At 42.3% G+C, this 16,892-nt stretch overlaps 1 protein-coding gene across 1 annotated transcript in view; it reads left to right on the plus strand.

Annotated features, from left to right (window-relative positions):
- UNC13B (unc-13 homolog B) overlaps window positions 1–16,892 on the plus strand; it is a 219,650-nt gene that overhangs the window by 200,252 nt on the left and 2,506 nt on the right. The window contains exons 34-39 of the mRNA XM_051642006.1: window positions 4,821–4,877; window positions 9,783–9,863; window positions 10,278–10,425; window positions 12,405–12,461; window positions 14,910–15,002; window positions 16,115–16,274. Of these exons, the coding sequence (XP_051497966.1) occupies window positions 4,821–4,877; window positions 9,783–9,863; window positions 10,278–10,425; window positions 12,405–12,461; window positions 14,910–15,002; window positions 16,115–16,274 (596 nt within the window). The remainder of the gene's footprint in view (window positions 1–4,820; window positions 4,878–9,782; window positions 9,864–10,277; window positions 10,426–12,404; window positions 12,462–14,909; window positions 15,003–16,114; window positions 16,275–16,892) is intronic.

Below are 16,892 nucleotides of genomic sequence, written 5' to 3' on the forward strand. Positions count from 1 at the left end.
CATGTCCAGATAGTTTGCCTTCAAAGGCAATCTTTTATATAATTGTTCAGCTGTGTGGATGTGCTTGATGAATGTGTGTCATGAATGTAGTGATGTTTTTAACAATGGAAGATTAATCTCTTTCCCAATTTTGAGAAACCACGGAAACGGATTAAATGTCAGTCACACATGCCCAGCTGCACTGGGGGATGACACTCAGTTGGAGGCAGTCTGAAGTTTGGGCTATAACCTCATTTTCTGGAGATGATCCAGAACTTCTTTCCATCTTTGTGTTGGAGTAAACTTGTGGTCTGTAGCTAGTCTATGCCAATTGTTGGTTTGTTGTTTTTTTTTCCCAGTAGTGGGTAGAACAGTAGTGTTTTTCATTATTCAGCAGATGCTTACATATTTAGAGTAGATTTCTTGGGATGCAGTGTCCAGAGAAGTTCTGCATTTTACACCATGTTTCTTGCTCTGTGAATGAAGACTTTACCTCTGGCCTTGATGATGAAAACTTTAAACAAAACTTCTGAGATGCAGTGTGCTCTCATACCTACTAAGCATAAAATTAGCAAAAGGTATGAATTTGCTAAAGACTGCTTTCTCTGAGCTTGAATTTGGAGTAATCATTTCTGCTTGCCTTTTTAATTTATAAAGGAGAAGAAATCCATCTAAATTTAAGAGGATGAATTTTCTTTCTCTTTGTTGAATTGCTTTAGAAAAAGAGTCTTTGGGGACAGGTGCTGAAATCATAATGTAAGAGCAGGATTAACATGACTGTTTTAGAATGGAAGCAGTGAGATCAAGGGCCTTGGGGGGAATCAGGGAGGGGCTGCTTGGGCTTTATACTTGCTAGTTTTGAATTTTAAAGGCAAAGCAGGAGAATGATTCAGTGCTTGTGTCATGAAGAAGGCACTAACTGTGATCAGGCAATTCTTCCAACCTAAGGGGTGTTGCAATAAGCCACTTTGAATTTTTTTTGCAAGGAGTTTCTTGTTGCCATCGCTTCAGTTTCAAATTGATAAGCTCTTTTTGAGTAATGAAGCACATCCTCAGCTTTCTGAGGTAATTCAAAATGTTTGTAGCTGGATTTTTAGCCATCTGATCAATTGTAACATAGTGAGGATGCTGAACTAGTCCAAACTGGAAAAGAGTTACTCTTTCAGAAAGGCAGTTGTGAACAATGCAATGATTAAAATGGCCTTGGCTGCAGTCTTTGAGCAAGAAATCTGTGGTGAGGCTAGATGGGCTACAGAGGCAAAGAGCTCCTTTCACTGTGCCCTGGGACGTAGCAATTTATTCTGTCACCACCAGGTTTTCACCATCCTAGTTGTGAAGGCTGGCAGGGCAAGGCAAGGCAAAACTCAGGGTTGGTGGTGTGGGCAGAAGCAGTACTTTCTCTTGGTGTTCTGCTTCACTGCCACTCACCCCTCATCTAATTTTGCTTTCTCTTAAGAGAAAGAGCATCAGTGTCAGAAGGAGCGCCAGGTACTGTAACTCTCTGTCCTCCCTGCCTTCAGCAATAGAAAGCCCTAGTGCTGTCTCTTCATGTTAGAAGAACCAGATATTCATGGCAGAAAGGAGTCCCATTTGCGGAATGTTTTCTCTCCTTTCTGCAAAACTGCCAGAGGTGCAGAAGTGTTTTTGATGGTGGTTGTGAAAAGCATACTCAAGTAAAAGGGCGTCTCACTTGTCAATTGCACAGTCACCCTGCCACTGCACAGTGCTTTAATGCCTGTTACTGATCTTTTCCACTTAAATTAGCTCAACCTGTATTACACAGGGAAGAAAATCTGACCTCTATTTTTCCTTTTGCTGCCACTTCTGGAAAGTTTTGTGTAGGGCGGGGCTCAGGTGAGAAAGCAGTCAGCTCCTGCCTGTGAAGGATGCAGTGGGGATTGGGGCAGCCTTACTGCCCCCCACTCTGATGGTCTGAGCTGCCAGTGCCTTTCAGATGTTGCCAGATGATTATCAGATGACTGGCTTCTACCTTTCTAAGCATTCACTGCTGGTAGGTTGTGAGATTCATAGTGACATGATCTCTGGTAACTCAACAAGCAGTTCACACCTCACCAGTTTTAAGTAAAGATCAGCATTTAATTAAACACTCTCTGTCTTGGATGAATGGATATGCAAACACAGCTCTCTGGGAATCCTTATTTGGGGGTTCAGTGCACAATGCTTGGGGATATTAATGGATTAGTTGTGGATTTCTTTCTCCTTCACTGCTTAGGACAAAACTATGTCGTAAGCAGCAGCTAGTCAGGTCCATGAAGAGCTGTGTAATTTGCACACAAATTATTCCTCTGGAGTCTCTCCTTTATATCACATGGTAAGATGCAGCCATTCATGTGAGACTCCATTTGTTCTTGCTCCTGCTGTGCTTTTTTCTACTCATCAGACTTCTCTTCACTAAATGAGTATGTAGTGCAGGATAAGAACAAAATTTTCTTTAAGGTGGGGAGAGATTTTACAAGTGATTTCCAAATTGTCTGCAAGCTCCAGAGCTGTGCTGTGGTGGAGAAGAGTATGGCTTTAAGACGTTTTCTGAAATCTTTCATAGCTTATGTTAGTTTAAATGAGTCCTCTCCCTTGTGCTAGCTAGGAGTGAAAAAGTCCAAGGCTGCCTCTCTGATGAGAAGAAAAAGCTTTCTTAGCCTTGAATGAAATGATGATCTCTGAACTGCACATATGCCCAGATCTCTGCCAATGGGTAACTGTTTCCTTTTTCATCCCCGCTTTCAAGCTTATTTTCTCAATATTTCATACAATACAGCAGCTAAAAAAGTCTTCCTTTTTAGGGAATGGTACTAAACAGTGCCTGATGAGGAAGTTTTTTTAAATGAACTTAAATGCTGCTAATAAATTATCAGTTCTTGTTGTTGAATGTAGGAAGTAAAACGTCTAGGAAAGGAATGTACAATACCAGGTGAAACTTCCTTGAATTGGTATGTCTCAGAAAAATAAGCCTGAGTAGTAATACATCTTACAAAAAACAACTGAAATTCAAAAACTTCCTCTAGGCTTTTGGATCCTAACTTTGTCAATTGAGCAGTAGGACAGTTAATCTGTGAGAATTTGAGCCTCTTGGAATAGAAATCCATGCAGTTCTGTTGGCTTCTAGCAATTAGGCTTGAGTCACCTGGTGATCCTTTTCTGAATGTTTTCACTGAGGGGAAAAAGCAGTCAGACCATTAACAAGGAATTTAAATTGATGTTGTAGACTACAGGTGTCTTTCTTGTTTTGAAAAAGTTTAGGAAGGTAAAACTAATTTCATGGGAAGAGCCAGGAAAACCAGCACTGAGGTCTAACCCCTTTCCAGCTACATATGCTGTAGAACTAGACAGAAGCAGTTCATAATAAGGACTTAATTCTTCTTCATCTTCCCTCCTTGATGGTTTAATCAATTCCATTGTGGGCAGCTTTTTTCATAACCACCTGATATTTAAGTTTAGTTGTTTCCATTCCCTAGAGATGCACCTGGAATAAGTGCTATCCCTAGTGCTTTGTAATTTGTTTTCCATAAATAAGTTTTTTTAAGGAGATGTAGCATCTTGTTTACAAGAATGTCATTTGGCAGAGGAATGAGCTGTCCAGATTTTCATTAAATGTTACCAGCATTGATGAAAAACTCAATGGAATAATAAAATACAATATCCTTGCAAGACATACTGACAGAGATTGGCACTCATTGATGAGGGTTTTCTTAGTGGGCAAGAGGAGTAGTTACCTGAGCAGCTTTGTTCCTTGACGCATATCAAGTCACTGGGTATTGCTCAGTGTTACCAACCTGCTCTCCTTAGAAGCCTGTGGCAGGCTAAGGTAGTTAATGCTGTTCAAATTTATATTAAAAAAAAAAAAAAGTATCCAGTGAAGGTTGAAAACACTGGATCAAGAAATGCTAATGTTGGTGTGTTTTGAGACTGCTCACTTCAATTTTTCAAAATTCAGGTAATTAAACTTCCAGCACACCCCATAAAGCATCTCTGGGAGGAGAGGCTGGAAAATGGTGTTGTTTGGTTTTGTCTTTTTCCTTAAACTTTGGGCTTAACTCTCCAGGCAAAAGGAATATTACACAACAGAGAAATGGTGTGGTGGGCAAAAGGAAAAATATCTTTTTTATAACCATTGCAGAGAAAGTATGTAAAAATCCACCATAGTAGAGTCTAAGTGACTTGAAGCAAGATTTCCCATAATTGGGATTTGTTTCTTTTTTTGTTCCTTCATTGGTGACACACCATCAATAAGCCATAGTGGGGGAAAAAAAGCCATTGGCAAAGCTTCTGACGTGGAAAGGTAATGCTGTATTATTCAATGGGCTTTGCCAATCTCTCACCAAAACCTGCTCAGATCCAGTTTTGTTTCTGGTCTGATGTGTGCTTAACCCCACCCTGCTGATAGGGCCCTACTTCTATAGAGAGTTTGTCATCAATTGAGTGATCTTTTGCTTTGGCGGGTCTTTGACTGTCTTCATGTGTATTTAGATTTCAAATCTAAAGGAGAACCTGGGGATGGAGCCACTGCACTGCCATCACCCCCAGGCTGTACAATCCATTTGAAGATGCATCCTGTTTAAATGGGTGGCTGCTGTAAGCAAGAAGGGGCCAGTTAGCAGTAGCTTGTTCTCTGAAATAGCTCTTGATGTTGTATCCACAGAAATGCCAGGTTTTATACTAGGCAGTACACTGGCATGGGATCAAGGTGCTGAGACTGGACTGGGGCTGGTTATCTTAAGTTCTAGCTGTGAACTGACTTGGCTGGCTCGAAGTAAAAACATGCAAAGCTTGTTTATAATCTTTATTCCCCCTCTCCTTTGTTTTCTAACTTCTTGCAATCTTAGGGCGCACAGTTGATTTTCAGTGCTGCAAAGGAACTGGGACACTTGTCAAAGTTGAAGGTATTGTTCTGCATGGCTTCTGTTAATGTTTGTGTGTGTAGGCTTGGAAGTGTAGTAATGCATAGCATGTCTTGTGCTTCCAGTGGTTCGTTGCTTAATGCAGTTGTAAAGAAAGGCTTTAAAATGCATTAAATGTGCTTTTAAATGCATTCTGCTGATGTAAGTATTGTGTTTAAAATAGCTGTTAAATTTGTTGTGAGTTGAATCATCAAAATACTTTCTCTCCTGTAGATACAGTGATCAGTTTGCTTTATCAAGTCACAATGAAAAAAATAGAGATCTCAATATCTGGCCAGTTCCTCTGTATTCCCATGTATAAAAGAGAGTCCCTTATGTGATCCTGGTAAGGAAATATTGGTAGCAAAGACGCCTGTGCTGGCTATTGATTAATTTTATGAGCTGTTACAAGAGTAACTGCTGCATATGGAAGAGAGCCTGTGTCTGTAAATTCTTTCTGCGTGGGCTCTCTTTACAGACAGGCTGGCATTTTGCGTGGAGGCTATGTTGATGTGTTTTGACAGTGCATGACATGAGCATTACTAAGTGCACGACACCTCATCAGAAGCCAATCAAGCATTAATTCACTGGTCACGATGGGAACGGTATGAAAATAGTGACGCCTTGCAACATTCAAATTGCCACTATGTTGTGGCCTGACCTGTGCTACAAATTGGGGGTTGTCCCAGTCTGAAGCCTCCCAGGGCACAAATTGTGCTGCAAGGAAGATGGAGCTGAAGTATCAGAGCATGGTCAGGGAAGTGTTCCCACAGCAAAGGGCATTCTCTTAAGTGTCTGCTACAATTTCAAATCCCATTTGTCTTTTCCCATAGTTTTTGGTTTTGTTTTTGTTTTGCCTTTATGTGACTGTCTGTTTCCCTTGCCCAGCAGACACATTTTACATACACACATTCACAAGCCAGGACAGGACACAATTTAAGGTAGTGCTTCTTAGCAATCCTAGGAAGTGGTTTGGACATGCAGATGTGTCATTGGATGCACACGCTTTTCTCCAGCTGCAGTTTGAGGCTGTCACATAGCAGTTAGCAGTGACATAACATAAACCTTCAAGCGTGGCTCCACAAGGGAGCAGCTGTCACTTGTGCTGGTGGACAGCCCTGTGCACTCCCACAGCCAGGCTGTCCTCCCTGGTGATGTGGTGGTTTCTGAGGATTGCACAGCCTCCACTGTTTGCTGCACTTACAATGCTCCTTATTGTTTCCATGTGAGAAACAGGGAGAGAGGAGCTTTGTAGCCAGCCTGGGAGAGTGGGAGCTGGATTACAGCCTCCAAATGTGACTCCTTTACCCTGTGAGTATCACTTTCTGCTGTCAAAAACAGCAGCAAGTAGCCAGCACCTGGAGAAAGAGAAGCCCTCCTTGCCTTCTTCTTGCACTCCTGGTGTCAAAAGGGGAGAGCTCTGAATTTGCTCCATTTCTGCTCCCCAGTGACAGGGAAGAGTTTCTGTTGCAGTCGCAAGTTCCTGTGGCCGCCTGCATTTTCAGGCGATAAGTGATATTCACTGTTATCTTTTATTTCTTCTGTATTTTCTCTTTACTGAAATGTCTTAACCATATACAAGGTGTCTTTCACCAGGAATGACTTGGAAGCTTCACCCATTTCCATTCACCTTGATCAGGTGAAGCCATCCCGCAGCAGCAGCCTGTCTTCTGTTCAGTTACTGTCAGAGCTTAAATTTGCTAACTCTGGACTGCAGTTTTAGAAATGCATGTCATCACACAAACCAGGCAAGCCCAGGTGTGAGTTCAAGCCTTTATTTGCACGTCCACATACAGGACTACAGCAGCATGGGGTTTCACGTGTGGCCAGAGAGCTGTACACAAGTGTGAAAGCACTCGACCACCTGAATTCTGGAGACCTTTGCTTCAAACAGATGGTGTTCACCAACACTGCATCCAAAAATGTTCAGAAGAGTAAAGGTGCTGCAAGAATGTGAATTGTTTGGGTCTGTGTAAGCATTGTGGATATACTTTTTTCTTTTGTCCTTCTGTTTTTTTGGGCACAAAAAAGCTCACAGGGAAGACTTCAGTAAATGGCTGCTCAGAGCCTCTTGCCTTTGAATTTTGCTGTTCCACTAAAAGCCTGGGGAAATTATGGGATGGATTTTCAGCTTTATTGGTCTTACACAGAACAGAGGGAACAGAGCCCTAGTGAATCAGATAACTCAGCTGCAAATGGAGACTGACAGACCTGACAAACACAGGCTCTCATCCTGATGACAAATTGATTTCACAGTGTGTTTTAAAATGCTCAGAAAACCAACCATGAAACTGGCACCTTGTTGCCACGTATCTGTCTTCCATTTATTATCAAACTCCTTTGCTTAATAGCCAGCAGATGGAGCAGGGAACAGCAGCCTCTCCTCCCTTTATGCAGCCCCAGGGTAGCCAGCCAAGGTCTGTCCACAGAGATTCCTGTGGACAACACAAGGATGAGTATGAGAGACCAGGAAAATACTACATTTTTATTATTATTTCTTCTGCTGTAAGTTTTGTAATTATTTGGTATAAATATTTGTGGCTTGTTCGTGGCTAGCAATCTGGGAAGTGCAAGGGAGCACTCTGTGCAGTCCTTTATATAGGAAAAGTGTGGGATTTGCAGAGGGCAGGTAAGCAGGGGAATGACAGTTGTGGGCTCCTCTTGTGTGTAGGTGCAAGCATTACCAGTCCAGTCACTCGGTTATTTTTACATAATGTGTTGAAGTAAAAAGCACTGGGAAGGTCTCTTAGAAAGCAGTGACATGATGTTGCTGTGCAGTGACTGTATGGGCACCAGTGGGGTGACTGCTCAGCGTGGGGCTAAAGGAGCTTATTAGGTGTCTAAGAGAAAAATCCTGACCACATGGTTTCTGTCACAGTATGGGGAATCTGGCAGACAGACTTAGAAAGTAATTTCAACAGACATGAAAGTCACTCTGCCTTGGGGACACAGCTACCTTGACTAAATTGCCCACTCCCATTAGCATGGCCTACTTCTCTGGCTGATTGTGCACTTACTCTGACCGCCAGGAAAAGAAAAAAAAGATTGTTTTACACTGTGTACTGAGGTGCAAAGCCACTTCATCTTCAATTGCATTACTCATTCAATTGCTCATGAAGATAAAGGAGAGCTGTTAGTCCCCTAAGGACAGCTTGTCACAGCAGAAGATACTTTGCAGCTTACAGAGTACTGCACACAGCTTTGCAGACCAGGAGTTCAGGCATGTCTCAAGAAGGAACTCAAGAAAGGATGGTGCAAACTTGTCTGAGGTGCTGCTGACTGGAGAGGCAGGTTCTGTGCTATTTAGTGCAGCACTGTGCAGATGTGCTAGCTATATCATAGAATTATAGAATCATAGAATCACAGAATGGTGAAGGTTGGAAGGGGCTTAAAGATCATCAGGTTCCAATCTCCCTGCCATGAGCAGGGACACCTCACACTAGACCAGGCTGCACAAGCCTCATCCAACCTGGCCTTAAACATCTCCAGGGAGGGGGCATCCACAGCCTCCCTGGGCAACCTGTTCCAGCCCCTTACTACCCTCATGGTGAAGAACTTCTTCCTGTTTTCTAACCAAAATTTCCCCTCTTTCAGTTTAAAACCATTAGCCCTTGTCCTGTCTCTGCCCTGTCTGGTGAAAAGCCCCTCCCCAACTTTCCTGTAGCGCCTTCAGCTACTGGAAGGTGCTATAAGGTCTCCCCAGAGGCTTCTCTTCTCCAGGCTGAACAGCTTCAAAACTCTCAGCCTGTCTTCATAGCAGAGCTGCTCCAGCCCTTTGATCATCTTGGTGGCCTCCTCTGGACATTGTTGAGAAGTGTGGCAATGCCTGGCACTGCACCTGAGTGCTGTGAGCCCTGTCTCCATCAGGCAGGAGATGGATTGTGGTGTATAATGAGTGGGAACAGCACCAGACTATTTGAAGTCACCAGGCTGCAAGATCACCAGCAGGCTTTACAAGGGTGAAATGCATGTTGTCACACACCAAGCATGCTTTATTTGAAGGCAGTTTAGATGTGTCTCCTGCAAAGCATCTCTTGTCAGAGGCTATGACACATTTAAGCTGGAGATAAGTAGCCTTCACTTGATTTGGCTGCATCTTCTCCATTAATGCTTCAGCACCCAGGCTGCAGCCAGCTGGCCTGATCTTCCAGCAGCTCAGTTAGAATTTGTGTTTGTGCAAAGCTTTCAGTTACTGAAATATGCTGGTGTTCCATAAGACCTAGACTTAGCATCAGGGAGGAAGAGCTTAGTTTAATACCAAAGGATGACACATCCTTGTAGTCAGGCAGGAGTCTAATGGAGATGTGCTCCACTGCAGTAAAAGGAATCTCTTCCCAAGGGTTTCCTGGCTCTTTGCTATTAGAAATGCTCTTAATGGGAACAACTTACTCTTTTAGCAAAGGTATTTTCTAAACTATGTTGCTAGTTTATTTGGTTCTTTCTCCATACCAGCAACATGATGAGTGACTGACCTTTGTAGATGGAAGAACTGAAAAAAAATTCCACAACCAGTGTCTAACAATGTTGCCCAATATCTGATTCTCAGAATTCCATTTTTTAGCTGGTGTTTTGAGAGTTTTATTATGGCTGCTTTAGAATGACAGGGGTAGCAAACAGACTCCTATTTGAGTTTTCTGAGAGACAAGCTGTGATTTTTAATTGCCTCTTACTTCTGTCCTGTTCCTTTTATTATTTCTGTCTTCTGTGCCTGCAAGAAAGAAAGTGGATTTATTTTCAACTTAAGCTGTAATAAATGACTCCAACTACATTAGGTGTTCCTTAAACAGCTGAATTAATGCTATGGCCATGTAGACACAGCATGTATCCAGAGAATGAAGTGATACTGGGGACTCCTTTTCCTTTAGTCTCTGACAGCATACTGATGTCAAATATAATGGTTGTTTGCAGGATCATATGGTGAGAGAAGAAACTAGGAATCTCACTCCAAAGCAGTGTGCTGTTTTGGATCTGGCACTGGATACTATCAAAGTAAGTGAGTCCATTTCTGTCTCTGTCATCCCCTTGCTCCATCCCCAAATACTGCTTGGGAGGACAGTGTGTATCTCAGTTCAGGATGTGTTGCTGGACAGTGTGTATCTCAGTTCAGGATGTGTTGCTGCTGTTACAGTGATGATTGCACCGAGTGATGCTGCCATGTGTGTAAACCTGAGCAGGCTTGGGTGACTGACGCGTGCTTAGAGCCAGCATATTTATATTGAAGTCCTTTGTAAGAGGAAAGCTGTGAGCAGTTGGTATCAGTTGGTCTAAGAGCTGGTTTCCAGAACAGAAGCTGTTTTCTGAATTTTTCTAGCTCTTTCCCATCTGCACACACAATAGCCTGTAAATGTTGGTTGCTGGTTGCAATTCTTCCTCAGTATTTTTCCTCTCTGTTTTTGCTCTTAGCAATATTTCCATGCTGGTGGGAATGGCCTGAAGAAAACCTTCTTGGAGAAGAGTCCAGACCTGCAGTCACTTCGATATGCTCTCTCTCTGTACACTCAGACCACAGACACTCTTATAAAAACCTTTGTCCAGACTCAGACAGCTCAGGGTAAGACTTCTGTATTTTTGGCAAAGTTGAATGGAGCCATCTACTCTGTTGGTAATTGCCCTGACTTGTACTGCCAGTTTGTAGCGTGTTTTTGCCAGTAACGTTTCTAGAAATGTGACAGTTCAGAGCTTTTGAAACTGGGAAAGAGAGAAGGGAGGTTATTTCCCACTCAGTAACTACATTTTGAGAGAGCAGAACCATCTGAAATGCAAGTCTTGGGGTGTTTGCAGTACTTCTTTTTTTTTTTTTCCCCCTGTGCAATCCTCATCTAACAGTCACATTTCATGAATTAAAGGGGGTGGATGATTAAAAGAAGTTGTATTTAAGTTGTTATACTGAAACATACGTGGTGCTGAGAGAGACCATTTCAGGAGGATGCCACACAGAAACTAGTGGGTGCCTGTGTCACAGGCCAGCTGCCAGCAGCCCCTGTAGGTCTGACTAAGGCTGACTGGCAACACGTGGTGAATCATGGAGGTACACACTGCCTGTATAGGAAAAGGTCTCTTGGGAGAGTAACAAAAGCCCTGTTTTCTCTGCAGCCAGTACAAGATACGTGGGAGCTAGCTGATTGCAAATCACCACAACATATTAGTAAGCTGCTGGAGTGCATCACTGAAGTCCTTTGGTAGCTCTCTGGGAAGGCATGTTAGTGGTGCTGTTTAATTGATTTGGAAGGGGTAAACAGTTAATTATCTCTATCTTTCATTGATTTCATGTAAACATCTCCAGATTGTTGTGCAGACTAATTTGGTCTATAGTCAGGAACCTTCACTGTCTGACTACTAATCTCAGGAAGAGGGGACAGATGCTATTAGATGTTAGGTCAAAACCGAAACTGATGTTCTGAGTTTTCAGGGTGTTTAAATACAAGCCTTGGCATTGGGCTACTACAGCAGAAGTCATTAATTTAAAGTTGAATTTAGTTTTTGTGGACTGAACTAAATCTGTGTCCCAGCAGAGCAATGATGACATCCAGTGGCCAGACAGGTCAAAGACTGCTACATCCACAAGAGATTCTGGGAACTTGGCTGTTGAGTCATACAAACACTTTTTAACCAGGGATTTGTATGCGTAGTGTGTTTTCAGTCTTCACTCTTCTATGGCAGATGTTTCCCATTGTATGTCCAGACCATGAACTGAAGCTAGTTTTTTATGTGGATCCTATTTATACTGTCGTGATGAGCCAAGATAGAAGGATGTGTGCAGGACTGCTGTACTGCACTCCATGTCAGGAATGTTTAAAATTGGAGGAAAAAGGTGCTCCACTGAAGTTGCAGCTTCATGCAACGTATAATTTGACCATAAAACTCCACTGCAAGTGAGAGTTTAACAGATACACAAAGAGGACTGAACATAACCTGAGAGTCAGAGGAATTTGCAGAGTTGCCACAGAGTATGTGTGTTGGGCTTGGGGTGTTATTTTTTTTAAGAAGCTTAGAAGGAATTATGCTCTAGTTTTAGGAGGTAAGATGCACTTGTTAGGAGGTCATAGATTGTATCTCATAGCTGACTGATTGCCAGAACTCTGACTGATGTTTCCCTTTGCATAAGCCAAACTTCCCACAAGCTTATGGGAGGAAATGGAAGCATGCAGAACTATGTAAATGCTTCTCTTATCATTGCTCAATGGTTGCATCTTGCAGTTTGTGAGGCATCTATTGCCCTTGCTTTCTTACTGAGCAGGCTTCTCTAGCGCTATGCAGATAAATGTTTGATCTGCAAAGTTGGATCAGGGCTTGCAGTTGAGTTATGCCAGCACAAATTCTGTTCTTGTTTTGACCCAGACAATCCCTTACTCGCAGGCAGCCCATGTTCTCCAGAGCCTGTCTCGGTGCAGATCTAAGAGGGTGTTTTTGTCTATTAAGAGCTAGAATATTTGTCTTGTATTTGTTTAAGTGACACTGCTAATTGGATTGTAATTCACACTCCTTTCTCTTTATCCTGCTTGCTTCTTGCCTTTTGAATTCATGTCTCAGTGCATGATGGGAAAGGTATTAGGTTTACGGCTAATGAGGATGTTCTTCCTGATAAGGGTATGTTCAAGACTAATGTTGTTACCATAACAACATTAGCCAACTGCCTTGCTTTTGAAGTCATCTTGCCCATGCTCAGAAACCTTTTCCAGAGACCCATTCCCTGTAACTCCCTGTAGAAGTGAACTTCCACTGAATGCTTGCATCCCACAAGCAGAGCCATGGGTTCTGCAGTGTAGAAGTCTGTCACCTGCCTGAGAGCCTGTCCCCAAGCCTGAGATTTTTTCATGGGATGTGAAAGCTGTCTCCAAAATGAGCTGTTTTTTGAGAGATGCTACAGACTTGTTCTCCTACGCTTGACCATGGGCTGTGTATTGCTGTTTCAAGTCATAGGCTTGCATGTGTATGGTCTGCTGAGATGGGCTAGTGAAATACACGGTGGTGTCTGATATGCACTCAAGGCTGTGGCCAAACCTGAAACAGCTGGCTTGAAGTGGGGTAACTAAAAGTCAGGGTGCTCCAGAGAACCCTAAATAATCCTGTGCTGTTTCATCTCTCAATTTATTTTCTGCTATCCAAAGTCCTGTTATCTTAGGTGAAATACACCTCTTACACATTTGCATGAGCTCGGTTCTGCAGTTTCACCTTCCAGCATCACACCACCAGTGAGACTTCTCTGTCAAGATTGTGTATGTACACAGTTGTACATGATCAGATATCTCTCACTGGCTATCTACAAACTGCTTTATTATCTCTGAACATTTCAGTTAATAGAACAAGATTTTTGTATGAAAGGACACAATTGAAGGTAGGAAAAAACCCCACACTTAATTTTGTCTCCCTGAAAAGTAATGAGATAATTCTGCTGTCATTCATCTGAAGAATTACTGTCTCCTTTACAACCTACTAATTATACTAAGAATAGTAAAATAAAGATCTTCGTGTTTTGCATTTGATGTTTTGGCAGATGTGGCCTAATGGAGTTGAAATACACTGTTGATAATCTTGTCTGTTCACATGGAAAATTCCAACAGTGTAAGTGACAGACCTGCACCATCAGATGTGTCAGGTCAATAATTAAGCCTAAGAATTTTAAAGCTCTGTGCTTATATGCAGAAAGGAAGGAACACTGCCCTTCTATGAGGGGAGAAAATAGTACATTCAAGATCATGCACAAATGTTACAGTCTAGAGGCTGTTTATTGTACTCAGGACAAGAACTAGAATCTAACCGAAGATAATAATCTTAGGTTCTGTTATGTTTGCTCAGATACTTTTCCTTGTATATTAATGTGACTGTCACTACCTGCAGTTCTTTGCCAGGTAATTGCTCAGATTGGCTCTCAACTGCTTGGATTTAAATGAGTGGTTTTGATGCCTTCAGACTGTTCTTGGTAAAGTTGACGTGTTAGGTCTATCTAACCAAAATGTTTGTTTAATGATATTCTTCCTTATCTTGAGCTTCAAAAGCAACATTTTTTTCACTAAGTAATGTATCTTAGCCTCAAAATTGACAAAATAACACTGCTATTTGTAAGTACTCAATTACCCTGTAGATATGCCAATTACAACAGCATTGCTAATTGTCAACCTGAGATCAGACAGTTATCAAAGAGAAAGTAAAATCCAATCTCACTATCATATCAAAGACTTATTTTTCATTTTGCAAAGCAGCTTTTTTCTGTAATTTACATGACGTCTTGACTTTCCTACCCAGAAAAATGTCATTTCTACATATTGCATGAGAATTACAATTAAAGGTTAAAAAGTTGAAAACATCATGATACATGAATTTTAAGGTTCATGAGACCTTCTCTCTCTGTTACAACATGTGATCTTGTTTTCTCCATGGCTAATTGATGAAGGGAAATAAGTATGCAAGTTGTGAGTGCTTTTCTCTTCATTTTTGGTGCTGAGCAGTGAAGGGATTCTCATTATCCTCCAAAGCAAGTCAGACAGTCAGGATGGCAACTTCTATCTGATATACAACATGGAAAAAGGTTCTTGGAGGGTGAGACTGCACTATGACTCAGTGCAAATCACTAACATCTTTGTCTTTTTCTTCCCCTAAACTCCCTTTCTGGCGTGTTTTTTTTGTTTTGTTGGGTTTTTTTTGTCCTCCCTTCTTCCCTGGGGGGACAGGAATGCTGATTCCCACCACTGGAATGCCTGCATGTGCACACAATAGCATGGCAGGAATCTCTGAAAGATCTTTGCTCTCTGTGAGGGTCCATTGTCAAGCCTTAGGTCTCTCAAATTGTTTTTAAATTCTTACTAGTATTCTCAACAGGGTGTGATCTTTATGGTGGAGAGCAAAAAAACATTAGTGTTTATGTGTGTTGGGCATGCAAGCCTGATGTTAATTTTGCTTTAATGTTACACATCGATGTTGACTGAACAGCTGGTTATGTTGAAAATGCTGTTGTCTTGCTGAGGCCATAAACCCAAAGGTGGGTGCTAATGACAATAATCTGTGTGTGCTTGGGGGGTGTCAATTCTCTTCCAACAGGCTCTGGTGTGGATGATCCCGTGGGTGAAGTGTCCATACAGATCGACCTCTATACCCACCCAGGGACTGGTGAACACAAGGTCACAGTGAAAGGTATGGCAAAGCACGTGTTGCTGCTTAGGCTCTGTCACTGTGTCAAGGCAAATCTCCAGTTGCCAGTCATTATATTTCTGTGTTAGCTCATGTGATCCGAATCCAGAACTGTTTCCTCAGTTTCACATCAGGAACATGTAAAGCAGTGGCAGATGAGCTTGTCCAGTCTGGCCAGTGACATGGCAATGTACAGTCGTGTTGTTTTTTTGGCAATGATACACAAAGCAAACAAAAAACAGATGATGGCTCTAACCAGGTGCCCCAGTTTAGCCTGTGCTGCAGAGCAGAGTGCAGCAGGACAGAGTGATGGTGTGAAATTGTTCAGTGCAAACGGAGAGGTCACAGAGCCAGTAGGAGCTCAGAGGTTCCTCTCCCCCATCCTGAAGGCTTTGTTGGTCCCTGAAGAGCTGCTCTGAAAATAACCAAAGCAGTGATTCATCTCAGACTTCCTCTTCCTCCTTCGTCTCCTTTGCTTGAATCCAACATATTTAACGACTTTAATTTCCTCCAAAGATTTATAGGAGCAGCTCTTCAGGCCTCTCCTCTCCTAGCTAAATCTACAGTGCAATGGAAAAAATTATTTTCAGAGCTATTTCCTGTGCTTCACTCTGCTCCTTGCAGTGACCTGAGAGAATATGAGAATTAGAGAGCTAATAACTCTGGGTTCTGGAACCACCCACAGCTCATGGGCTTTGTCTTACCTGCAGTCTCATTTTCCTTTTCAACAGAGACCTTAATACTGTCCCCTCAAATGCCCCTATGGTTTTCTCATCCTACACATGACGTAGGGTTAAGCAATGAACCGTCAGGACAGCCTACCCAGAGCTACGTGAGTGCTTGTCTTTTTGGACTAATTTATTGACTATGCATATGACAAAAGCTAAGTGCTGTCCCAAGCATTAAATTCCCTTTACAGAATGTAAACTAAAGCAAAAGAGCTTATCTTTGCATTACAAAAAAAGTCCTGCTCATATGTGTCTGGATATTTACATGTTTTGAGTTGGACTTTGGCCTCTGGAAGACAATGGAGACAGATCAGAACGAAGAGGTGTCCAGAGGCATGGGAACAAATTAGTATTTACTGTAAACCAGGTTGTGACTCTCCTTTCCAGTTGTGGCAGCCAATGATCTGAAGTGGCAAACATCCGGCATGTTCCGTCCGTTCGTGGAGATCACCATGATTGGGCCCCATCAGAGTGACAAGAAGAGGAAGTTCACAACCAAGTCAAAGAGCAACAACTGGGCTCCCAAATACAATGAAACCTTTCACTTGTAAGTGTGAAAAACGGCCTGGGGATCTGACATGTCAAGTGCAGATGCAGAGGACAGTTAGGGTTTCTGCTGAGGGCCCAAAACAGTACTTTAAGCAGTAGCTTGGCCAAATGTTTGCTGCCTTGGCAGGAAAAGCTAAATTGTGGGAGTTTTTGCTGTGGGTGGGATGCTGAGGTCTGTTCTATACCAGCAGTGTCCTTTGGCTACCTTCTGAAATGTCTTGTTTGTCCTATCAACATTTTTTACTGTGCTCCATCATTTTAATGAACTGTGTGTCTTTTATTGGTAGAGTTGAGGCTAAAAGTTAATTACATATATCTAGTTCTTTTAATTGTAATGTGAGTTCTTATCCCAATTTGACTTGTGGGACGTGCTTTCTGAACCTGTTTCCTTGGAACTGGTAGTAAGTTGCTCTGCTAAAATTGCTGTCTTTCTCAACAGCAAGTATTGATCTCTTCTTATTTGCCTTTTCATTCTTACAAGGGCATCTTCCTTCTTGGAAAGCTTAACAAAGGGAGCTACAGAGTAGTGCTTACCCAGATGTACAGTAAGAATAAGAGAAGAAAAGATGACCAGCAAAAGACTGTGAACATCCTGGGGGAGAGAGACTGTCCATAT

This window comes from Apus apus, chromosome Z, assembly GCF_020740795.1.
Source record: "Apus apus isolate bApuApu2 chromosome Z, bApuApu2.pri.cur, whole genome shotgun sequence".
Lineage (NCBI taxonomy): Eukaryota > Metazoa > Chordata > Aves > Apodiformes > Apodidae > Apus > Apus apus.